At 39.4% G+C, this 26357-nt stretch overlaps 1 protein-coding gene and 2 long non-coding RNA genes across 5 annotated transcripts in view; all 3 read right to left on the bottom strand.

Annotated features, from left to right (window-relative positions):
• Positions 1-26357, bottom strand: part of LOC132494373 (uncharacterized) — a 110129-nt gene that overhangs the window by 23696 nt on the left and 60076 nt on the right. The gene's annotated exons all lie outside the window — the stretch shown is intronic.
• Positions 448-25575, bottom strand: LOC132494372 (uncharacterized). The gene is made up of 4 exons (XR_009533049.1): positions 25460-25575; positions 9748-9844; positions 1823-1902; positions 448-651 (listed from the first exon to the last, which is right to left on the bottom strand). It is a non-coding gene; the product is annotated as an uncharacterized LOC132494372 (long non-coding RNA).
• Positions 19846-26357, bottom strand: part of LOC132494370 (large ribosomal subunit protein eL21-like) — a 171403-nt gene continuing 164891 nt past the window's right edge. For all 3 annotated transcript variants that reach the window (XM_060105424.1, XM_060105426.1, XM_060105425.1), the window contains one exon: positions 19846-20427. In XM_060105424.1, the coding sequence (XP_059961407.1) occupies positions 19883-20365 (483 nt within the window). In that variant the 5' untranslated portion in view covers positions 20366-20427 and the 3' untranslated portion in view covers positions 19846-19882. The remainder of the gene's footprint in view (positions 20428-26357) is intronic.

Raw genomic sequence — 26357 nt, 5'->3', positions numbered from 1 at the left:
TTACAGTGTCAATAAACTTATTTTGTAGAATGTGCCCCCTGGACTCCACCTGCTAAATCTGTTTTTTGGGCAAATCATTTGTTACTTAGCTAAACAAATTTTATAAAATCATATTTCATAAAATTGTATTTTATAAAATGTTACTTTCTTATTTTATAAAATTGGTAAATCCAGGGATTTAGGCTTAATTATTATTTTTAAAAATGTTGGTACTCATTTTGCCAATTTTTCTCTTTTTACATATATCAGAAAATATGTTAAGAACTCAACTGTGAAGATACCACTATTTTTATTTTTTCTCACTTTTTGTACACAGGAAACAAGAAAGTTTGTTCCTTGGAAAACATCAGTCCTAAGAACGTACTAAGTTAAAGCTTAGCATGTTAGATCTGCGAGTAGCCTTGTCTTTTTTTTTTTTTTTTTTTTTTCCGGTACGCAGGCCTCTCACTGTTGTGGCCTCTCCCGTTGCAGAGCACAGGCTCCGGACACGCAGGCTCAGCGGTCATGGCTCACGGCTCCAGCCGCTCCGCGGCATGTGGGATCTTCCCGGACCGGGGCACGAACCCGTGTCCCCTGCATCGGCAGGCGGACTCTCAACCACTGCGCCACCAGGGAAGCCCAACCTTGTCTTTTTTTTAATGATGCTTTTTTCTGAATTGGTAAAAAAAAAAAAAAAGCCTTAAGGCTTAGGAACAGAAGCAAATTGAGAATTAAAATCCAAATCATTCAAATGAAGTTTGTCAGAACAGTTTGTGTGTGGAGAGGACAGCTTCTAGGCACTTCAGAGAAACCAGCAGGACAGAATTGAGAATAGCCAGCACCTTACAGGGCTTCTCACAGAAATGCTTTAATGCAAAGAGGTGACTGGATTTCACAGGGAGACCAGGGAGAGGATGCAGAGATAATTAAATCACATTCAAGCACCTGTTTACCTGGGAGGTAAGTTCCTTCATATTGTGGTCAGATGCTGTTTAGGGGGACACTGGTGCAGGGGAGGTGTTGGGAGGATGAACTCTTTTCTGAGTGATTTTGCAAGTGTGAAAATTCATCCAACAGAGATGCTAGAAAAATTTGCTCCTAGTAGCGAGCGTCCAACATGATATTTTGGGACAAAAATGTGTATTTGGAAGAATTTTTCACAAAAGAGCAGTGATGGGAGGAAAAGATTCATATGGGCCTGGCTAGTAATATTCTTCCTTCACAATTTTCTTGTGGGTTCCTGAGGCCTGTTGTGACTGCTTGGAGACCTGGTCCCCAAGCAATGGCCCTCTTTGTCATACTCAGGGTAACCCAGGAAGTTGCTTGTCTGAAGCAGAAAAGGTTCTCCCTTCCACTCATGTCCTCTTGCTGATCAGATGAACACATGGCATCATCTACAGCTGAGAGGTGTTTGTTAACTACCTTTGTTTCATAGGACACAACTCATATATACTCTACAGTAGTGTTTACCACTGTCTTTTATAATCTCAAGGTAAGAAGTAATCAGTGTTAAAATCATTCTACTGGAAAACCAAAGCACATGATTTTTTGTTTCCCTAATAGTGATTGTATTTGTTTGCTAGGGCTGCCATAACAAAAGACCACACTGGCTACTAGGTGTCTTAAATGACAAAAATATATTTTCTCATAGTTCTAGAGGCTAGAAGTCCAAGATCAAAGTATCAAGTTTAGTTTCTTTGAGGTCTCTCTCCTTTGATGGCTACCTTCTCACTGTGTCCTCACATGGTTGCCCCTCAGTCTGTGCATGTCTGTGTTCTAATATTCCCCCCTTATAAAGAGACAAGTCATATTGGATTAGAGTCCATCCATATGATCATTTTACCTTAATTTTCTCTTCCAAAGCAGTATTTCCAAGTAGAAGTTAAGCTTACTGTACAATCAGGTATTTAATAAGAGGCATTGCTATGGAGACAAAAAAACAATGGTTAATAATTGAGGCAAATTTCATATCAGTTTCTGAGTTCTGAGGGTAGACAGTTGAGAAGATCTCTAAATGTCAGGGTTAAAGCATCTTTTGTAGTTTGAATGTCCATCAGATGTTCAGGTAAACTTTCTGAGTGGTCCATATAGCAACAGGAACGAAGAAGACTGTCTAAACATGAGCTGCTGTGGAGATTTCTCTGAAGTTTATATTAAGATATCTACCTTCAGTATGCAGGACTTCAGAAAAAAAGGCAGTTTTAGTTTCAATTATTCCAAGTCAAAAGGGTGGGAGAAAATTTGGAAACACTAGTTTGGAGAGTTGTAGTCAGGTAGTGGAGGAAACTAGAAAAATTCAGGATACAGTCCAGTTTTCAGGTAATTAACAAAACTTCAAGGAAAATTAATAGCACTAGAATCTAATATCCACAATATGTATTTTGGTTTCTATTGAAAGATAATTTTTCTCTCTAAAATCACCCTCATTTCTATCAAAGATAGCCAAATTAAGACAAATTTGTTTGCAAAATAAGTCTAGATTCAATAAACTTGGTCTTATTTATATAAGTATAGCAAGGATTGTGACTGACCATATAGGCTTATTTTTTATTTTTATTTTTTGCTTTTATTAAGAGAATTTATTGCCTCTCTCTCCTCCCAATAGCTCAAACATGAAGAAGCAACATCAGAGGAAGACAGACAGACAAATGGCTCTTTGAGTTTGTCCTTCTTGGCATTGGTGAAGGAAGAGGCAGCTTTCTCAAAGTTTTTATCTGCTTAATTGGATGTAGTAGAGAAAGGGAACAAGGAAAGTCAGAGGATAAGTGAACAGGCTCTGCACCTATCAAGGATGTGTTATCCTCCTAATCATCCCAGTAGGAATATTCCATTCATGTTCTTTGATCTGATCCTTGCATTGGAAGACACTTCTTTTTTTAATCTCTTTTTTTAAAATTTAATTTTAATTTTATGTTGAAGTACAGTTGATTTACAATGTTGAATTAGTTTCAGGTGTACAGCAAAATGATTCAGTTATATATATACACATATCCATTCTTTTTCAGATTCTTTTGCCATATAGGTTATTACAGAATATTGAGTAGAGTTCCCTTTGCTATACAGTAGGGTCTTGTTGATTATCTATTTTATATATAGTAGTGTGTATATGTGAATCCAAACTCCTAATTTATCCCTCCCCATACCTTTTCCCTTTAGTAACCATAAGTTTGTTTTTTAAGTCTGTGAGTCTGTTTCTCTTTTGTAATTAAGTTCATTTGTATCATTTTTTTAGATTCCACAGATAAGTGATATCATATGATATTTGTCTTTCTCTGAATTACTTCACTTAGTATGATAATCTCTATGTCAATTCATGTTACTGCAAATGGCATTATTTCATTCATTTTTATGGCTGAGTAATATTCCATTGTATATATGTACCACATCTTCTTTATCCATTCATCTGTCAATGGACATTTAAACTGCTTTCATATCCTGGTTATTGTGAATAGTGCTGCACTGAACACTGGGGTGCATGTATCTTTTGGAAGTATAATTTTCTCCAGATACATGCCTAAGAGTAGGATTGCTGGATCATATGGTAGTTCTATTTTTAGTTTTTTAAGGAATCCCATAATATTCTCCATAGTGGTTGAACCAATTTACATTCCCACCAACAGTGTAGGAGGACTCCTTTTCTCCACACCCTCTCCAACATTTTTGTAGTCTACAGTTTGTAGACGTTTTGATGATGGTTACTCTGACTGGTGTGAGGTGATACCTCATTGTAGTTTTGATTTGCATTTCTCTAATAATTAGCGATGTTGAGCAGATTTTCATGTGCTTTTTGCCCATCAGTATGTCTTCTTTGGAGAAATGTCTGTTTAGATCTTCTGTCCATTTTTTGATTGGGTTGTTTGCTTTTTTGATATTGAGCTGCATGAGCTATTTGTATACTTTGGAGATTATTCCATTGTCAGTCTCATCATTTGCAAATATTTTCTCCCATTCTGTAGGTTGTCTTTTTGTTTTGTTTATGGTTTCCTTTGCTGTGCAAAAGCTTTTAAGTTTTATTAGGTCCCATTTGTTTATTTTAGTTTTTGTTTTCTTTCCTCTAGGAGGTGGATCCAAAAAGATATTGCTGCTGTGAAAGAGTGTTCTGCCTGGATTTTCCTCTAAGAGTTTTATAATATCCAGTCTTACATTTAGGTCTTTAATGCATTTTGAGTTTATTTTTGTCTGTGGTGTTAGAAAATTGTTCTAATTTCATTTTTTTACATGTAGCTGTCCAGTTTTCCCTGTACCACTTATTGAAGAGACTGTCTTTTCTCCATTGTATAGTCCTGCCTCCTTTGTCATAGATTAATTGACCATAGTTGTGTGGGTTTATTTCTGGGCTTTCTATTCTGTTCCATTGATCTATATTTCTGTTTTTGTGCAAGTACCATACTGATTACTGTAGCTTTGTAATACAGTCTGAAGACAGTGAGCCTGATTCCTCCAACTCCATTTTTGCTTTCATAGTATGCTTTGGCTATTTGGGGGTTTGTGTTTCTATACAAATTTTAAAATTTTCTGTTCTAGTTCTGTGAAAAATGCCATTGGTGGGGGCTTCCCTGGCGGTCCGGTGGTTGGGACTTCACCTTCCAATGAGGAGGATGCAGGTTCGATCCCTGGTCAGGGAGTTGGGATCCCACATGCAATGCAACCAAAAAAACAAAAAAACAAAAAAAACAAAAACAAAAACATAAAACAGAAGCAATATTGTAACAAATTCAATAAAGACTTTAAAAATGGTCCACATGAAAAAAATCTTAAAAAAAAATTCCACTGGTAATTTAATAGGGATTGCATTGAATCTGTAGATTGCCTTAAGTAGTATAGTCATTTTGACAGTATTGATTCTTCCAATCCAAGCACATGGTATATCTCTCCATCTGTTTGTGTCACTTTCGATTTCTTTCATCAGCATCTTAGAGTTTTCAGAGTACAGGTCTTTTGTCTCCTTAGGTAGATTTATTCATAGGTATTTTTTCTTTTTGATGTGATGGTAAATGGGATTCCTTCCATAATTTCTCTTTCTGATCTTTTGTTTTGAGTGTATAGGAATGAAAGAGATTTCTGTGTATTAATTTTGTATTCTGTGACTTTACTGAATTCATTGATGTGGTGTATCACACTGATTGATATGAGCCTGTGAGCCATGGCCGCTGAGCCTGCGCGTCCGGAGCCTGTGCTCCGCAACAGGAGAGGCCACAACAGTGAGAGGCCCGTGTACCACAAAAAAAAAATCATAAAATGGGGCTTTCCTGGTGGCACAGTGTTTAAGAATCTGCCTGCCAGTGCAGGGGACATGGGTTCAAGCCCTGGTCCAGGAAGATCCCACATGCCGCAGAGCAACTAAGCCCACGCGCCACAACTACTGAGCCTGCGTTCTAGAGCCATTGAGCCACAACTACTAAAGCCCACGAGCCACAACTACTGAAGCCCATGCACCTAGAGCCCATGCTCTACAACAAGAGAAGCCACTGCAATGAGAAGCCCACGCACCACAACGAAGAGTAGCTGCCATTTGCTGCAACTAGAGAAAGCCCACACACAGCAACAAAGACCCAATGCAGCCAAAAATAAATAAAATAAATAAATTTATTTTTAAAATCATAAAATATTATAACCATCTTCTTCAGTTTACTTAGTCCCATGTAATTAATTCTTGTTTTGTTTGATCTTTTGTTAGAAGTTTTATGAAACCATCAATTTCTCCATTAGGGTTTTGTAAATTCTTACTCAGTTCAGTGTAATGATTTGAAATTCATCAGAAACTTGTGTTCTAGAATACTTGTTAGATCCTTTTCCATGAATTTCTCTGAACATGAAACACATTTCCAGGAAGCTTTTGTAAAAGCATCTGAGTAAAACCATTGTCTAAGTAATAAAAGACAAATATCCATTACTAAAAATTTGATTCATTCTAATGGAATTGACAAGAAAATTTATCTCTGTGACACAAAACATTTAAGATAATAACTAGAATTATGACTGATAACATTATACTAGGACATATCCAATTTTAGGAATTTCATATACTTTCTAGAACATTTATATTAATAACATTCACCCTTATGATATAACCTAGAGTTTATGATCATTTATTTAGCAATGCTTCCCATGTAAGTAACATACCAAATAAGCCTAATGAGTTTCATAGCTCTCTTTTCTAATAAGATAAAACAAATCTTTTAAGGTGTTCCAAGGGGCCTCTGGAAAACCTGAACGTTATTTCCAGGTCAATAAGACTTCATTTAGAATTCGACTTGGGGGAAAATCTACTTTTTCAAAAATAAAAATGTTTTAAAACACTTTGTCGAATATGATCATATGTCACTGTGAATTAATATTTAGTTATCAATTTAATCAAAGTGACAAAGATTCACATGTAAATACTGATAGTTAAATAGTGTAAAAAGACTTAACTCTTTTAATATTGAAAGCACTCAGTTTTTCTTCAAAATTATCAGACTCATAAAGACAAAATGTACAATATTTGTTTTGCTAGACAGATTACATTAAATGTAAAAAAAAGTCTTTGTTTACAATTTCTCATTAAGAGCAGACCAACAATTAAGAAAATTTTTCAAAAAGAGAGAAAAAACAAATTTTAATTTTCTACCAGCTTACTTTGGATATTAAAACTCAATCACTTTATTAAATTCATTCCAATCTTAGACCTGACTACACATAAAATTCCTTTCTAAAGATTCCTTTTTAACAAACCTCTTACAACTTTCTCTGTCCATTTTGATTTGTCCCTTGTTCTCTTTCCCATTTAGAAGTTACCAGCTTTAGGACAAAAATCACTTAACAAAGTTTTTACATTAACAAAAACATCTCCATACCTTACACTTTTTCTCACCACAAAACATATTGTAATTTCCTTATAATTCCTAATAGCTTTAACCACATCTATTATTTACAATTCTTAATCCTTTGAAGCTTTCATTTTTTTGTAAAGATAAAGTTAAAAATTATGAACTGTGTAAGTATTTTGTGGCTTGGCAAACTTATAAATACATTTCATAATTTCTAGAAACATATTCTACTTCATAGTACAAGCTTTTAATGAAGCACAAGACATGGTTACTAATAGAACCAAACATATTTAGTGTGTAATAAGAGGTCAAAAGTAGGTAAACTTAGACTCGTTCAGCAATTAATATTTCAGTATTTTGTCTTAGTTGGAAATGATCTAGACATTCAATTCATTTAATTTAACTTAGCAAAACTCGAAGGGTACAATTTATCAAAGACATTTAGAAAACTATTTAAGTTGACATAGCAAAAACAATTATTGCTAAAAAAAGTTTACCTAAAAGAATTCTTATCTTATGTCTATTTAATTAATTTGTTCTTAACAATCCCTCAGATTACTCATGACAATTTCATAAGATGTTAAAGTAGTGTTAGCCATCATCTTAAATTATTATTATTATTACTTTTTTCTGAGAAAATTTGTAAAAGAGATAACATGAGCTTATTTGACTTTTAGTAAAACTACATAGCATAAAGCTATTATACTTAATGCTGATAACTCTTAAGATATGTCTGTATTAATTAAACCATTAAACCTGAACTAGATTTTACTTACCAAAAATTATCCTAGATCATGTGAATTTGAAAAATATTTGTATTCGTTTTTGTTATATTTTTGAGAATTTTTATATTCCTTGTTGGAATAAATTAAGTTTACTCACTCAGATAGCTACAGTCTTTTATTATTTATGGAGAAGACTTTTAAGTCTTCTTGCCCTTTAAGTGTACTTGCCCTTGATAAACAATTTTAAGGAGACTGTGATTTAGAGTTTGAGCAAGAGAGGGTTTTTCTGGTGGTTTTTGTTTAAAAAAAAACCTCTTTCCTTTTTTTTCTTTAAATTTTAGTTTCAGGTTCTAACAATTGAGATAATCTGGGCTCAGTCTCAGGCAATGTGGCTGTGCTTACATTTCAAAGACATGGTAAGATTTATAACTTTAAGGGACAGAGAAAAAAGTGTAAATTTTCTTCTGTGAGTTTTGGAGTGTATTTTTCTATTATCATAAGTCTCAGGGTAATTATTATTTTAAAAACTTTTTCTTCTTAAGTACAGGGCAATTTTGCTCCAATTATCCCCAACTTTTATAATATCTACAAGAATTTGAGAGGAATAGGTTGCAGGGTTGGTGAAGATAAATGGGCCTTGACTTGTTACTAAGTTGCATTTCTGGTTTTGTAGAGATTTGGAAGACAAAGATAATTGTTTCTATTAGCTCTTTTTTTTTTCTTTTTTTTTTTTTTTTGCGGTATGCGGGCCTCTCACTGTCGTGGCCTCTCCCGTTGCGGAGCACAGGCTCCGGACGCGCAGGCCCAGCGGCCATGGCTCACGGGCCCAGCCGCTCCGCGGCATATGGGATCCTCCCAGACCGGGGCAAGAACCCGTATCCCCTGCATCGGCAGGCGGACTCTCAACCACTGCGCCACCAGGGAGGCCCTCTATTAGCTCTTGAATATTGGCTTCCAACTGATCTTTTCCTAATTATTTGTAGGAGGGCCTAAGGAATTGCTGAGGAGATGGGGCAATTTTTAAAATTTTTCTTAAAAAGGGGAATTCATGTTGGATCTTTAATTTCTGTTATTTCATCTTAATAACGATTCCCTAAGGCTAGCTGTTATACATTATTTTTCCTTTCAATTTGATCCTTCCATAAATACCAATATGACAGCTGTTTATGATGAGAGCTCTCAAAAAGGTAATCTTTTAAATACAGCAAATTTAAAGGATCCATCATCTGGCCATTGAGGAGTAAGACCTTTCATTAATTTCAAATAGTGACTCAAATCAGTAAGCCTTTTTATGGAACGACCCAGAGGTAACTTTTCAGGCTTAGAATAAATCCTTACCATGGATGAAATAAGCATACTTTCAGATGGAGAGGGCACGGATGATAGCCCCTATAATGTGCAAATTCATTTCCAAGGATAATCTAAGAAAGCAAAGGCCTTCACTGCACAGGCAGTAAGGGTGGTATAATGCAAACTGTGTCCCTGGTCTCTCCTGGGAATTTGAGGCACCTCTGATCCCAAACCTACTAATCTGTGACATCAGGCATATGCTGCTGGAATGGGCCTTTTCCAACACTAACAAGGCAATGAAGGTTGAAACAACAAAGGCCCCTTATGGACTGGGTCCCCTTAGGACAAACTCCTCTGACAGCTGGCACAACAAGACTAGAGTGTGCTGTTTATGACTTTGTGTCTCAGAACCCCAGTCAATTCAACTGGTTACCAGATGCACCCCAGTAAATACACCATCCAGATGGTGGAGACCAGAGAGAATATTCTCACTGGACAAAAAGCCAAACTCTCAGGACACAGAAAAATACAGAAGGAAAAATCTCATCCAGTTTTTATACAGAGGACTGACAGCAAAGTTTGTCTTAATAGGCACTGGACTGGAGAGAACTGGTAACTCACCAGTCTGTGAGGCTGTCTCAGACAGCAGGCTTATAGGGCCTATGCCTGTCTTCTGCCCTATGGTTCTTTCTTCTTATGAAACATGACTCAGGAGACAGAGACAAAGAAAAACAGTGACTGTCTCTGGGAGGAAAGGATTAAGAAAAACTGAGACGAGGTTACTCATTTCCAAAAACCAGATTTTCTATGTCACAAGGATCTTGCTCCATAAGTATTTTCTTCTGCTGATCTAAATTTAGAGATAGAGAAAAGGAGACTCTTAAGCACTTTCCCTCCCACCAGACCTTACAGGCCTGGGAAGTTGAGGAGATAAGAAATTTTACCTTCTGCTGGCCTTTGTCATGTGTCCTAGGATCTCTCAGCTGCAGCAGTCTTGTGGTGGGAAGCAGGGTTTAGCCAGCCTCCTGGTTGTCTTGTCAGCTGTTGAGGAGGAAGAAATGTCCCTGCCAACCTTCTTGAGTTAAAGAAGTAACAAGGTTTATACAGCCTTCTTGACCCTGCATTCCCTATCTCTGGTGCTAATGATGTCTTTCTACCTCCTGGTACAGGGAGGGCACCATTCACATGAGATACTAATTTCCTGCTTCCATGGAGACAGATAGGAAGGTCAGTGTGTCTCTCATGCATCAGTCATTTCTTCAGTAACTTTAATTCAAAGTAATATTCCACTGAGGCATATTTTGGAGCATCCTGCCCTGGGCACCAACAAAGTCAAATGGTTTAGAGAGAAAGCAAGTCCCTTTGTCAGCAGTGACCTGTGCTCATGGTGATTGTTATTCCATCTCCACAATACCATTGGGCTGGGTGCTCAAGAAACAGAGCTGTGAAAACATGGCTCCTGTCTCTTATAATTTATAGTACCAATGTTTCAAAGAAAAAATTTTATTTAGTGCCTCCTTTGTGTTAGACAATAATGCTGGTATATTTTCAAGATATACAAATAATAGAAAGAGACATGTATGGTACTTGAATTGTAGTGAGACATTAAAAATTTCCCCCCCCCCAAAATCTTTTTCTTTATACTTATAAGGGAAAAAAATGTAGATGCATTTTGGATAAGGTAAAGAAAATTTATGAAGTGATAAATCTAACCTGAGAAAGTAGAAAAGAACACAGTACACAGGCTCTGAGCATTCTACTCACAGAAAATATTGTCCTGTTCTTTTGCAATATGGACTTGTTCCCCTGTCCCTATGTCTGTCTCTTCCCCTCTCTGTTTCTGCCCCTCTTCTCTGTCTCCCTCACACATACACACATTCACTCCCCTACAAAAAAACCCATTGACTAAATGCTAATTGGCAGGCACTGTGCTCAAACTGAGGCTACAGTGGTGAGTTAAAAACAGAGATAATTTTTCCATCCTCATCAAACATATATTCCAAGATGGAGGAAGTGAATACTAACCAAAGAGTCACACAACCATAATATTGCAACCACAACGAACAACCATAACCACTGAGTTAAGCTAAGCAAGCCACTATTGTCAGCTTTCTCTCAACCCTCAGTAGAGTGTGTTCCACTTAAAGGCCTTGAGTAAGTCACTATTCTGTTGAGAAAAGCCAGGAAATTTCTCAGTCTTCCACATCTGAAATTATGCAGTTTGGAATGTCAGGAACAAGAGTGAGGGGGAAGGTCATTCAGAACTGCAACTAACCAGTTTCTCTCTTTCTGACTGCTGCAATAACCTCCTGGTCTATCCTGTGTTTACTCCCATTCCTCTGGCCTGTTCACAGAGCTGCCAAAGTGGTCCCTTAAAATTTAAGCCCGATTGTGCCACCCTACACTCAAAATCATCCAGTGAATTCAATTTAATTACAATAAATCCAAAGTTCTCACCAAGGCCTCAAAGTCCTTTTTGATCTGTTCTCTCCTTCTCCCATGTCTCTCTTGGCCTCATTCCTACCACTCTCCCCCTTGTCTTCTGTAATCCAGCCAAACTTGCTTCTTCTCCAGCTTTTACTAAAACACTACTTAGTAGACAAACAATTTAATTTAAATTGGGCAAAATTTTAATAAGACACTTAACCAAAGAAGATACATGAATGGTAAATAAGCAACATTTTAAAATGTTCAGCATTATTAGTCATCAAAGAAAAATTAAAACCACAATGCAAATAACTTCACATCTACTAGAATGACTAAAATTAAAAAGATTGATAGCATCAAATGTTAGTAAGGATGGAGAACAACCAGAAGTCTCATACATTCCTGAAGAAAATGTGAAATGATGTACTACTTTGGAAAATAGTTCGGCATTAATACAACCCCCTAATTTCACCCCCTAGGAATTTAAATTAGAAAAATATGTCCACACAAAATTTGTACATGAACGTTCATAGAAACAACTTTATTCATGATTGTGAAACTGAGTAGGATCCTGTGGGGCCTTCCCAGTGACAGACTCCCAGTGTTCCCTGCTTCTAGTTGGAAGAACAAAGCTTTAGTCTCCTAGGCCTCCCTTGATTTCCAGAGAGCAGTTAATGATTATAGAACTGACAAAGTTCAGAAACAAAGGAAAAGCAGTCAAGCAAGAAAAGTAACAATAGATTGAAAAACAGTGTTGTCTATATCCCTTTCTCCTCAAGGGATATAGATAACAGTCTGACACATATCCTTGATGTGGTGCTCCAAGGACAATGGTGCTTCAAGGACAAAGGACAACCCTCTCTGAAAAAGTGTCAGCGTTACACCCCTTATCAGACCCTTAATTGCCCTCCCCACCATGTTGTGATGGTTATGAAATTCCTGAGCCCAGCTGGGCGATGAGACCTGTCCCAAATAAGAAAAGGCATATTCCCTGTCCCACTTCCACCCTATAGAAGGAAAGTATATGTGCCCCGACCAATTAGTAAATGAAATTTTCACCTTGGAGCATTCCTTTGTTTTCTGGCTATAAAAACTGATCAATAGCACATGTTTGGGGTCCACTCCCCCAGACTACTAGGAAGTCAGCCTGCTGTTCTGGCAGAGACACTTTCCTCTAATAAATTCTATCTTCTTTACATTCTGCCTTGTGTCTGGAAATTCTTTTCCAACCCACGTATGGACCACGAAACTTGAGCGTTTTTTGTAGACACTAAGGCTCTCCACCTGATGGAGGATTTGACTACGTGCTGATCACAAGCATGTAGGTCCCAGACTGGTTGGAACAAGAAGGCTGATGATTAAGGTTCCCAAAATATCACCCTGTCACCTCTCCACCAACTAATCAAAAGAATGTCCATGAACTGATAATTCACCCTGAGACCCTCACTCCTAATGTTGTCTTTAGAAACACTTGCCCAGAAGTCTTCAGGGAGTTTGGGTCTTTTGAGCATTAGCTGCTTGTTATCCTTGCTTCGCATCCTGCAAATAAACACTGTACTTTCCTTCACCACAGCTGGTATCAGTAGATTGGCTTTGCTCTGCAGTGGGTGAGTGAATCTGTGTTTGGTTTGGCAATAATTTGGGCAACCATGAAGGGGCCACCATCCCTAGTGGGCATCTCAACCATAGCACACTGGCCCCTGACCAGTGGCAGCTCATGGATACTACTCAGCAGCTGCTTGAGCACCTTTGTCTCAGAGATGGCCCTGAACACTTGCCACTGACCAGGCATCATTGGCCCATGGCACTTTTGATTTCTGTGGTAAAGGGAAAAAGACACATGCTTTGCTGGTTGAGATTTCTCTAGTAAGTAGTGGAACTTGTGTGTGATAATACCAGGGTATTCATTCTCTTAGCCATTTGGGGCTGTCAGTGGCTAAACATTCGTTGGGATTTTCCCTTTTGGGCTGAGGAGTTTGAAACCCTGAGAGACTACATTTGTTTGTTTGTTTGAGATTTTAAGATTACCAGCCATAAACAACTGAGAATGGGTAATCAGAGCTCTGTTTCATCTTATATTCCCTACAGTGTATTTTGCAGAATTGGGAAATTCTTAGCTCTTAGTTTCATGGGCTCATACCCATGAAAAGGAGAAGGTGATATTTTTCTAAAATCATGTGGTCACAGTATTCTTCAGGCTCTGGAGAATAATGCCCCAGATGGGGCACTTTTTGACATTCTAAAACTTGTTTTTGCATATGAAAAAGCTGGCTTGTTAAAAGTATCTCTTCACTATTCTGACCAGAAGGAAACAAATCTTACTAGGAGGAACTTTTTTTTCTTGTTTTTCCTTTCTCTAACCTTTCAAAAAGCATCATTTTTAATAGTCACATCAACATTGCTGATTAGATTTGCAGTAATTTGAAAACACAGAAGACATTCCTTTTAAAAATATAAACAAAAGCTTCTTTCATCTGCTCTCTAGATCTTTTTATTCTTATGCCACATTCTTTACACCAGTTGACCAATTGAGTTAGGCACTCATTTACTTTTTCACAAATCTTTGTTGGGTTTCTGCTAGTTCTGCATTAGGGACTATTAAGGAGGAAAACCGCTGACACAGAATGGTTTCATTTGTGCTGAAGCCCACGATACCACGCATATATTTAATACCTAACCTACTTGCAATTTCGACCTTCACCAGAAATGTTATCTTAATTCTGAAATCTGGAATCTTCTGGTCAGCACCAATGTGGTAATCTATCACAGGGGCCCTCTCCATCTCCCCCAACCCAAGAAGAAGAGGCAATCTGCAAGATAAAACTCAAGGCTTCCCTTCCCTACAAAGAGAAGATAGTACTGGTCCCAAATAACCTTTTTTTCTTTTGCTAATGACTTTCTTGCCCACCCTCCTTTCTATAAAAACCTTCCACTCTGTATAACTTCTCAAAGTGCCCTTCTATTTACTAGATGAGATGCTGCCCAATTCATAAAGCATCAAATAAGGCCAATCAGATTTTCAAATTTACTCAGTTGAATTTTGTTTTTTAACAAGACATGACCTTAAACAAGATAAACATTGCCCCTGTTTTCATCTCAGGTGGCCTCAGCCTGCAGCTGCTTGAAGCAGGATTTTGGTTCCTGGCCAGAGATTGAAGTCAGGCCGGGGCAGTGAAAGCACTAAATCCTAGCCACTAGACCACCAGGGACTAGTGGCCAGTGACAAGGTCCTGGCCTGTCTGCTGTGTAGAAATGAATTTCCACAGAGATGGAAAGTAGTGAAACAAGTAAAGTGTTTATTAGGAGGACAAAGAATACATGTGGACAGATACATGGGCGGGCTCAGAGAGAGAGTTGCGCTCGCAGGGTAGTTTGAATCACTTTTATGGGGAATTTCTTCCAGGTTTCCTTTGACCAATCATCTTGCTTTGCCTGGTTCTGAGTCCATATTTGGTATACCTCAGGGTCCTCCCGTGTTCATGTGCATCTCTTAGCCAAGATGGATTCTAGCAAAGAGGCCTATGGGTAGTTGACATCACTTACTATGGGGTGGTGCCCTCCCCCTTTTTGACCTCCAAGGAACCCTTCTGCACATGTGTAGCTGGGAAGGTCTCCTTGACTACGAGAATGAGGAACATCTAGTCTTTTCTCTCTTATCTGGGCAGGGCACAGCCTCCTTTCTCAATTGCCCTGTTATTGATATTTTGGAGTTTCTGTCCAGAGGGAATGAACTCCTGCTGCTTACCCTGGGGCTCATCTATCTCCTGCCTCACTTTCACAGAACTCACAATCTGCTGTGAGAGACAGTCAGAATATGAGCACACACACACACAAATAATTTTAAAGCCCGATAGATTTGAAGTCAATAGAAAAGACATTGAGGGCTTCCCTGGTGGCACAGTGGTTAAGAATCCGCCTGCCAGTGCAGGGGACACGGGTTCAAGCCCTGGTCCAGGAAGATCCCACATGTCGTGGAGCAACTAAGTCCGCGAGCCACAACTACTGAGCCCGCATGTTGCAACTACTGAAGCCCATGAGCCTAGAGCCCGAGCTGCGCAACAAGAGGAGCCACCACAATGAGAAGCCCTCACACCGCAATGAAGAGAATCCCCTGCTTGCCGCAACTAGAGAAAGCCCACGCGCAGCAACGAAAACCCAATGCAGCCATAAATAAATAAATAAATAAATAATAAATTAAAAAAAAAAAGACATTGAAAAAGAAATGGGCCTCCTTTTGATAAGGAAGTCAGAGGTTCCTCTGTAACTTCTTTTGAGAACAATAAGCCATGTCTTTTCCTTCTTCTACATTTTCTCTCCCCACTGCTGACCCCAACAAAATGCTGAAGACAGAATTTGCACTCAATAGATTACCTTTTAAATTGATGTAAAAGTATAAAGTATATTTATGTGCATTAAAGTATGGAAGGGCATACATTTGGAGCATAAAAGCTCAGTACCTGCTGGAAATATCACATAATTGATGAATATAAAACTAATTATATAATAGGGAAATTAAAAAGAAATTTCAGGCTGTGTAGAGACTAAATTAAGAGAACAATATCATATATAATAGCTGAATATTTTGGCATTTGAAATTGGAATTTAAAAAATAGATAAGAGAGGAAGAAATAGGAGTCTTAATTAATAACTGAAGGACAAAGGGGGGATAGGTAGCTTATTTAGCTTATTTCTGCCTTTTTAGTTGCAGAAAATATCAGTTTTGAAACCAGATATGGTTGCAATGTATTAGTTCTGCACAAAGTGCTAGGATGAGTTTCCCCACACCCACAGTTTGGGGATAGTGCTTTACTCATAACTCATCTTTCATGCATTTGCCTAAATTCTTGTGGAATACAGCTGGACTTGCAGCTCATAAATGTGACCTTTGGATGTGTTTTAAACACTACTGAACTCCATTTTAATTTTACATATTAAAGCCTCTGGGCTCTATTTACTCTTTCATTATATAACATTCATTTATCTTATGAAAAACGCTGTGATTCACTGTTGGTCTAGCTTTTTTTTTCCACTTATTTGGATGATTTTTAGAATCCAAACTGTATTGTTATTTATCTTGGAAAACAGAAACACTTTCGGGAGTCAGTTCTCTGAGTCCCAAACCCCTCACCTGACACCCTCTTGTGGTGCTGTGCCCTGGGGGGAGGATACAGCAGGATCTGCAGGTGGAGAGGCCTAGAGAGCTGAGGGTATTATGTGTCTGGTTTATCGCCAAGATTAGTCAAGCCCCAAATTATAGTGTTGAGGGAGAAATTTTTCACGTAATGAGGTATGGGGAAATCATTTAGGCTTATACATGGTTCAGTGTAAACTTTGTGTGAACTGAAAGAGCCTGTCAAGCACACACAGCACATCTGCTTTAACCATTAAGGAAAAGAAATGTCTGATTCAAAAAGAAGGATAAGTGACTCCCTTCTTACGATGCCCATGTTCACACCCTCTCGACGACGAGGTTCCTTTCCCACGTGCCAGGATCCCACTGTCTCACTAGATATGTCCTCAATCTGTCTCTTTTGAAATCTTTAAGGAATAGACCCCTGTCATGTTGGATGTATGTTCTTTGTTCTGATAAAGTATAAGACTACCATGCTTCAGTGGAGAAGTTCCTTAGAGCCTTTTGAGGGGCTGCCTCCCAGATTATAGCCCTCAGCTTGGCTCAAATAAAACTATTTTCTGTTCCTATTATAAATTCTTTATTATTTCCCTCCACAGTGTGTTATTCCTTATGAAGTCCAGCTGTTCTAGGCTGACACCAAGCCACCCTGAAGCAGCCATCGTGTCTTCATTGCCTCTTTCTCACATCTGGGTCCTTGAAGGTTGCTTGTCTGTGTCCATGGAACCCAGGGCAGAGCCCAGGTCCTCCCACCAGGGCCCTGGATTCTGGTACCAAACCCAGGAGAAGGTGTGCTCTAGTTATATCAGCCTCACCTGGCACCAAGGCCAAGATCGTCATGTGTTTTTTCCCAGACTTCTTCTGTGGGAAAGGGTTTTGGGACGTTTTGTTTTCCCTAGTTCACCCTAGAGAGATGCAAGGAGGAAGTCTGATGCAGACTTTCCAGCTTACAAACATCTGAGGGCTGTGTCTCAGGTCAGGATCAATGTTCCCTTTTCCATGGGCATTCAAGTCAGTGAGGCAGCCTGACTTGAGGGCCAGGACTCTGCCTCTGTAGTCCTGGAGGTGATGGCTGAGGGCTGGGGACAGGGGCGCTGCAGTTCTGCCCAAGGGGAATTAAAGGCCAGAAAGCCCTGGTTTCTGCAGGAGTCTGATAAATCTCCTGGAATGTATGCCAGTTAACATATAATTTCTTTATCCTATTTATTCATTATTGTTATTTCTCATTGTACTTTGGGACTCAATTTTTTATTGTTATAGAAATCCAATGTTTTCAAAGATTCTCCCTCAAGGATTCTACTGTTAACATTTTTCATTAAGAGAAATGCCTGTCTATTCCAATCTTTCTTTCCCTCCATTATTTACTGTGTCTTTTCTAGGTCTTGTCCTTGTCTCCTGGGCCACAGTCAGTAATGCCTCCACTTATGTATTCTGAGTGTGTGATCATTTGGTCCAAGGGATTCTGCTGAATGAAGTATAAATTCTGATATCTTTCTCTTGCAAACTTTCTTTTTTTTTTTTTTTTCCCTCTCCTTAAAATGCTTTAATTAGAGATGGTTCACCTATGACTCAAGGTGAGTGAACAACAAGCAGGAATTCCATGAAACGAACAAAGCACAGTGTAGGTATTTCAGGCAAAGGCAAGTGCGTGTGCAAAACTGGGGCAATAAAGAGCAGTTCCATGAACACAATTCTAATAGCTAAACCCATCACGTAGGAAAACAGAAATAAAGAGAAAAACTATTTAGTAGGAACCAGACTAGTTACACGTACCTTGAAAAACTAAACCATGAGTTATAAATAGAGACACACAGGTTAAGCAATATGCAATACAGCAGGAGGCTCAATAAACATGCCTTGAAGCTGCTTTAATAGTTTACAGGAGAAATCAAAATGTGCCTCAAGGGGCAGGAATGAAGAAACGGCTATGAAAGATATTCATGAAATAGAATTTTAAAATATGCAAAGCGACTTCAACCTGGTGCATAAGTGGTAACTTAAGGTGGAAAAACAGAACACGAATGCCAACTGATGCAATTTATAAGGTTTTCCGTGGTGGTGCTGGTCAACAATTTCTATTGACCAACACAGTCATGTTTAAACATAACCCTCTACCACTAGATGTGAATCTTTAAGGGCAATTAATAACCACCATTTACTGAGTTAGGCTAGGAATCCAAGATTCAAAGCCAAGGTTTGCTGGATTCCAAGCCCTATTACCATCACACTTCACTAGATGAAACTGAAGGCCACTAACATTAGGTTTTAACCTATCCACAGCGTTTACTAAAATTGTAAACAGGTTCTTGTCCTCAAGTCTAATAGTGGGGACAGAATACCAAGTGAGTAGTCAAGGTTTTCATTTTAAATAAGCTTGCTACAGGTATCATCACAGAATACTGAAGGCAGGGAGGATAAGATGTGATCAATTCCCTACTGGATGTTTACCACATCCTATTAAAAATATCCAAGAAAGGCTTCCCTGGTGGCGCAGTGGCTAAGAGTCCGCCTGCCGAAGCAGGGGACACGGGTTCGTGCCCCGGTCCGGGAAGATCCCACATGCCGCGGAGCGGCTGGGCCCGTGAGGCATGTCCGCCGAGCCTGCGCGTCCGGAGCCTGTGCTCCGCAACGGGAGAGGCCACAGCAGTGAGAGGCCCGCGCACCGCAAAAAAAAAAAAAAAAAAAAATCCAGGAAGTAACAAAACCTAAAATGTGTTCCAACTAGACAAAGTAGCTTTAAAATATTCCTATTAATATGAAGCAATATAGAACTGATGACTAAAATCCGATTATGCAGCCAGATTACCTGGGTTTGAATCTTTGCCCAACACTATGCACCTGGTACCCTCGGGCAAGTTACTTGTGCCACAGCTTCCTTTCATGTAAAATGAGCAAAATAAAACTTATTCCAAGTTTTTTATGAGTACATTATGTAAACTGCTTAGAATGCCACATATTAGATACTATATAAATACGTACCCAGTTTAAATTAAAAGGTATTCTAGTTTTCAACACTTTTCTGAGCCCTGCTGCACGAAAGAGCTGAACAACTCAGAACTAACATGTAACTCACACAGGACCAGGAAGGGGCTTTAAACCATGTATTTTTAAATAGTAGGCTTCAAAGTTAAGTTCCTGATCCTCAAAACACAGCTACTTAATTTATGATGCAATTATGAGCATCAACTTTTCCTGAGCTTAATTATAATATAACAGATAACTTTCATTCATTTTAAATCCTTTGTTCATAGGAATTTAGAGACTATTTTCAAACTAGGACAAATATTTTATAAGTAATATCTAGCAGTTTATTAACCAATGGAGTATACTGCACAACACACTACCTCACATCTTTCAGGAACAAAACCCACTAAATTTGAAAAGTAAAAAGATGTCACCCACTGAATTCAGACACAATTAAAATGTGCTTTAAATATTTGTTTGGGTAAGGGGGTCACACACTTCTACTCAATTAAGAGAATCATTTATACAGTCCAGGTCTTTTATTTTCTTTACACCCATCATGCCATGAATTCATAAGGAATGGGCTCCAACAGTTCAGGCTCCTTTCCATTGGTTCTCACGAAGTGTGCTTCTCTGGGTGGAGCAGGCTGGCGTTTCAGTTGAACCCAAGTACCTTTCTCTTTGGCTTCCTTCTTTTTCTGATCATTTTCCTTCACCCGTTTCAGGAAGCTATCCCGGCTCTTAGAGTGCTTAATATGCTCGATACGCACATTAATTCTCTTGGCAAGAATCTTGCCCTTAACTTGTTTGTTTACAATGATGCCAACAGCATGCTGGGTAACATTGTAGACTCTCCCAGTTTTGCCATGGTAACATTTGTAGGGCATTCCTTTTTGAACAGTGCCCATTCCCTTGATATCTACAATATCACCTTTCTTGTAGATTCGCATGTATGTGGCCAAAGGAACAACTCCATGTTTTCTAAAAGGCCTAGAGAACATGTAGCGGGTGCCCCTCCTCTTTCCCTTTGTGTTGGTCATTTTGGCGAATTACTGGAAGATGGCGGTTCCGGCCGAAAAGAAGTCTTGCAAACTTTCAAAACCTACAAATAAAATGAAGATATGGGCAATATAAAATGAAAATATGATTTCCATTCTTATTAATATCTATCTCTATATTTCAATAGAATTCAATTATTGTCCCCTGGTGACTGTATTTTTCAAAAGAATTCCCTAAATAATTACCAGTAATTCACTACTCCAATGTAATGTAGAAGATATTCTTAGTGTATTCTTCAAATTCATGTTGATGGAATGCTCAAGTTCCCTATATCAAATTGAGCTCCTATATTCCCTCTGAATAATAAAACTAAGATATGTTTGCTAAAGATTGTTGAAAAACAACATTTTAGCTTGACATGGACAGTACAAATATAGTATCACTAAGGGTGAAAATTTAGTATATGTCCTGTGGACTACCAATTTCATGTTCCACAATCACAATCGAACCATTTAAATACAGAATTATTTCCTAATTCTCTATTATATAAATCTCATTATAAATAACAAGCATTTTAAAAGCTTTAAATTTTTAACTATAGCTCATTAATTTGTGCCTTTTCTCCTCTATCAACAAAAATTGACTTTCATGGTTAACTCAGTTAAAAAATAAAACAGCACAATAGGAAAGAAGTAAAATATCTCCATTGCCTACAATATATAATAATATATATAAATATGCTGATGAAAAAAACGTGGGTCTGCTCTCCCATGTGCAGTAAAGCAAATCTACTGACACCAGGTTATGGCAAAGGAAAGTGCAGCGTTTATTGCAGGTGCCAGGCAGGGAGTTCAGGTCAGCTAGTGCTCAAAACACCTGAACCCCCTTTCCTGATGGGTTTCATGAAAGCATTTTTAAATACCAGGTGAGAGAGGGGAATCACAGGGTATGTGATCAGCTCCTGCACAATTCTTTGGTTGATGTGAGGTAACAGAGCAGTGTCACAGTGGTTAATATTATCAATCCTCAGGCTCCAGTAAAAGATCTCCTACTTAAAACAGTTTTAAAAATTAATAAAAATAAACATTAACTGAGTAGAGGGAAGGTATCCTCAATTTCAGAACAGTGTAAAGTCAGCAAATATCACAACTGGTGCACCCCTTGAAGAGACTGATCTTGACTGGTTGCAATTTTTAAGAAAACACATTTGGGTAAGATTAACTCTGCACTTAAAAAAATTGACTCACAGGTTTTAGGTTTTCTAAATGCTCTAAAAGTACTTATTTTTCCTTTCCAAGAAGGGACTTTCAACCTCCCCCAAAGTAAAAGGGCAGTGCCTCTTGTATTGCTTTCTCTCACTGAACACACCGAAGAAAAATTGCATCATGTTGGTGTCTATCTGAATAATGTGCTCAGGGCTCTCCCTGAGTCATTGCATGGTTCTCATTTGCACGTGGGAGCCAATGGGTCTAAGTGCAGGCCACCACAAGATGTGCCACTATGGCATGTGGATTATTTTGAGCTGAAAACAATCAGGCCCAAAAGACTCAGGAAGAGCCTTTGAACTTCCCCCTTATTGCCTAAAATAATTTAAGACAGGAGGCCTGTCCCAGGAAGAAGCTATCACTAGAGATAAATGTAGTATAATATTAGGTGTGGTAGAACAGGAGGAACATTGAAAAGCCCATTTGATCAAAATCCTCTCTGTGGGGCTTCCCTGGTGGCACAGTGGTTGAGAGCCCGCCTGCCGATGCCGGGGACACAGGTTCATGCCCCGGTCCGGGAAGATCCCACGTGCCGCGGAGCGGCTGGGCCCATGAGCCATGGCTGCTGGGCCTGTGCGTCCGGAGCCTGTGCTCCGCAAGGGGAGAGGCCACAACAGTGAGAGGCACGTGTACCGCAAAAAAAGAATTCTGTGTCTCATTGTCTTTGGATGGATCAGCAAACATTTGTTTACCAAACATTAACTCTTTTTAACTTCCTGTGAATTACCTTACTTCCCCTTGAAATTTCAGACCCATACCTCCTTCTGATGCCGAAATTTGGCCTCTGTGCACTGGTATGGAATCGAATTCGGGGGCAGAGTTTGGGTGAAGTAGAAAAGAATAGGTTTATTGTGTTGCCAGGCAAAGGGGGACACAGCAGGCTAATGCCCTCAAAACTGTGTGTCCCAACCTGGGGGGATTTGGTGAGGAGTTTTATAGCAATGGTTCAAGGTCAGGGTTGCTGATAAGGATTATGGTGTGTTCAGGGCCTGCAATCCTTTCATCTGGCCTCAAGTGGTCTCCTGATGAGCTTCTATGCTTCTCAAGGTTATCAAACTGTGACCTTCTCTCTAGAATGAAGGATGCTTCATCAAGTAGTTAACATCTTCCATTTGTTGGGGGTTTTGGTTCTGTAGAAGAGCTCAGTTATTGGTATATGTTTCCCTTGAGGCAGAACCAGGATCTTGTCCCCAAAGCTGCACTATTGTTTCTTGACAGTTCCTCCCTTGTCTCTGCAGCCCCTCCCTTCCCTGATTAGCAACTATTTGACCCTACCCTTTGGAATTCAGGGAAGGTTGTGGAGGCTGAAGCCTAGTCCCTGCAAACAAGAAATGGGGGACACAGAAAGACTTTAGTGCCTAGGAGCCCCACAGGGTCCTGCTCAGTTTCACTTCTCTTTAGTCAAGAATATATATATGTCACCTTGTCTTGCTGTCTTTGGAATTCTTCATACTTATGTGAATTCCCCATGTGCACATAATAATTTAATTTTCTCTTGTTAATCTGCCTTATGTCATTTTCATTGCCAGCCAAAGAGCTAATGTTACCCAAAAACCTGGGTTTGCCTCTTGGTGGGTGTCAAGCTGAAAGGCACAACATAAACAAAGATTGGGAGAAGAAAGGATTTGTTACTTGCAGCAAGTAAAGAGAACACCGGGGGTCTTTCCCAAAGCAGTGTCTTCCTGAACAGCAAAATTGGGGAATTTTTAAGCTAAGGGTATATGCATATTCATGAAGGGGTTTGGGTGGTCCACAGAGTCCAAACTTTAGTGGACTGAAGTCATGAGGGTCAGAAAAGGTCAATATCATCATTCCTTATGTTCCCAGTTGATCAGGCTAATCTTTACCATTGAAAGAGAACTGGGAGTCTTTACAATTATTTTTGTTATTGTTACTTCTTTTACCTGAAAACAGTCCTTTGATTCTGCATTATTTTGTCCCTTTAAGATCATTAATTACTGAGACCCTTTCAATGGCAAGCATCCTGGCCAGGCTTACACTGCAAAATGGCTTAGGCCAAAAATGACTCCTAGATATACATATTATTAAACTTTTGTTTTATTTTCTCCTGTTAATCAGTCTCACGTCAATTTAATTCTTAGACCAGCTAAAAGTGTTACCTGAAACACTTCTTTTGTTGAGCCAAAAGACACAACCAAGCCAAAGGGCAGGAGAAGGAAGGCTTTATTACTTGCAGCAAGTAAGGAGAACACCAGGGATTTTCCCAAAACGGTGGCTCCTTGAACAGCCAAATTGGGAAAGTTTTAAACTGTCAACTGAAAAAAAAAAAGCACAAACTGAGAGTTGTGAGTTAAGTTTTATTTGGGGCAAAATGAGGACCATAGCCAAGGAAACAGCCTCTCAGATAGCTCTAAGGAACTGCTCAAAAGAGTTAGGGGGAAGGTCAGCATGTATGTGATTTTGGTGAAGGGGGACACATGGAATCAGGGACACATTTTGGCAGAAATTTGCTGCTAGTCACGAAATGGTGGCTGCTAGTCACAAGGAGCAGATGTCTCCATTAATGATTTTAGTGCTTTTCTAGATATGAGAAGATAAAAGAACCTGGGCTCATAAAATCTTCTGAAAATATCTAACTATCTGAAGGCCTGTTCTGCCGGGTTTTCCCAGAGCATAGACTGCCTCATTCCTGATCTCTGTCCTGAATTCCATTCAGGGTGTGTTGAAGGTTGTGAAACAAAATTTATATTTTATGGCAAGACAAGAGAAATTTAAACATAAATTCTTCTCTGCCCTTTGGTCTCCTCTCTCCCCACACTGTGCACTGTGCATCTGCATTATACATTGACCAAACCTCCCCCATAGGCAGGGACACTTGCTCAACCATAAAGAGCAACATTCTCCTAACATCAACAAGACAACTCCCTCCTTAAGAGATAACATTTCTTCTTGACCTTGTAAGGGGTTACATGACCAGCAGGATGGCACTTAGATCTGAATTATGTAAACGTTCAATAACATGTCATTTGATGTACAGCCCTCGGTCTCAAAAAAAACTTATACACCTCCCTGGGTTTCTAATGGGCAGAACAGTTTTCAGAGTTTTCTGAGATGCTCTTCCCAGGTTATAATCCTCAAATTTGGCTCAAAGAAAAATTTCCAGTTCTCTTTTAGATCAAGTGATTACTTTTTTGTCAAGGTCAGAGACTACAGTGGCTAGTGACTTCATTCTTATAGAACCAGATGGTAAGGGACAATTTTATTTCACAAGATCATTAATTACTGAGACCTGTTCAAGAGCAAGCATCATGACCAGGCTGAGATCACAAATGATTTAGGCTTAAAATAGCTTCTCTTATGTCAAAAAGTTATATTTGATTCTTTTTCTTTGGGGACCCCCTACTGCATTTGCCTACAGAAGGGCAGAGGAAAAGTTCTTCCTCTCTGACAGTCTTCATGACTGCCTGGAGAAACAATGATGGACTCAGGAGTTCTTCTCAGCCTCGATGTGCACAGAAATCTTTATGCCTATGGTAAAGGGGCATGGAAAGGAGAGGGTTCTCAATGTGTAGAAGTTCAGATGCTTTCAAAGGCAGGCAATGTGCCCTGCACTATAATGCCTGTTGGGCAGGAAGAAAGTTTCCTGTACCCTTCTAGATTTTTCTGGTTAGTCTAGGAATTAAATTGACATGAGACAGATTAAGATTAACAGGAGAAAATCAAACAAAATTTAATAATATGTATACATGGAAGAGACCCAGGAGAACTCAGTAAATCTCCCAAATGGCTGAAATCCTCACCTTAAATACCACTTTCAACTAAAGACAAACATGTTGGGTGTAGTGGTTTGGGACTTCAAAGGGGAGGAAGGCAATTCTTCCTCGGACCTCATACATGAAGTCACCATACCTCAAGGGGAAATTCAGCTTGCACTGCAACTTCAACTAAAGAACAGTTCTTCGTGTAACACTGCCGGATATTGGAAGATACACAGGCCCCTCGGCCGACCGAAGGCATTCCTTCATTGAGGCCGTTCGCTAGTCGCAGAACACCCTGCTTTAAAAAGTTGATTCAGTTTAGGGCACAGTGGGTAGCTTGTGTCTCTTTTACTTGTTAGAAAACACACGTATTTAGGCTGCGTTTCAATCTAGACATGGCGTCTATAGCGAAAAGCCTGGTGTTCCCATTTTGAAAGCTCCATTCTTGCAGCCGGAAAAAACCTGAAAAACACTGTTGTTGCCGTGTTTCTAGTCCCTGCAGGCATGGCTCTGAGAAAAAAAAGAGTTTTCTCGAAAGAAAGAGGGTGCTTCCAGGTCTTGGGTGGGAGCTCTTCCTGCCCTGCTCTAGAGCTAAGGGGAATCTCAACGGGGGCCCTAGCCTCAATGTAAGGTCTTGATTTGGCATCCAGAAGGGTAGGCGTGAAGCAGGTTCCCTGAGGCCTTAGTCGCAGTTCTGCATTCGTTTAACGGCAGTAAGTGTCTAGAGACTCGTGGCCCCGACGCGTCAGCGCCAGTTTCAGGACAAGAACTCTGAGGACCCGCCGGCTCCCCTGGGCTTGCTGGGCCACATTCAGACCCGTAGGCCCTTCAGGGTGCCCCAGGGTAGGCCGAGGGAAGGGTAACACACTGCAGTCTACCTTGGGGGAGCTAGATGTTGATGTTCCAACTACCGGGTTTTTTTTTTTTTTTTTTTTTTGCAAAGACCCTTAAATATCCTGTGCCTTCCCTTACCTCTTCAGAACAGTCCCTCAGAGCTATCTGAGAGGCTGTCTCCTGACTTGTCCTCAGTATGTCCTCTAAATAAAACA

This window comes from Mesoplodon densirostris, chromosome 7 (assembly GCF_025265405.1).
Source record: "Mesoplodon densirostris isolate mMesDen1 chromosome 7, mMesDen1 primary haplotype, whole genome shotgun sequence".
Lineage (NCBI taxonomy): Eukaryota > Metazoa > Chordata > Mammalia > Artiodactyla > Ziphiidae > Mesoplodon > Mesoplodon densirostris.
Note: the sequence above shows the minus strand (reverse complement) of the source record. Positions and strands in the feature narration are given on the sequence as shown.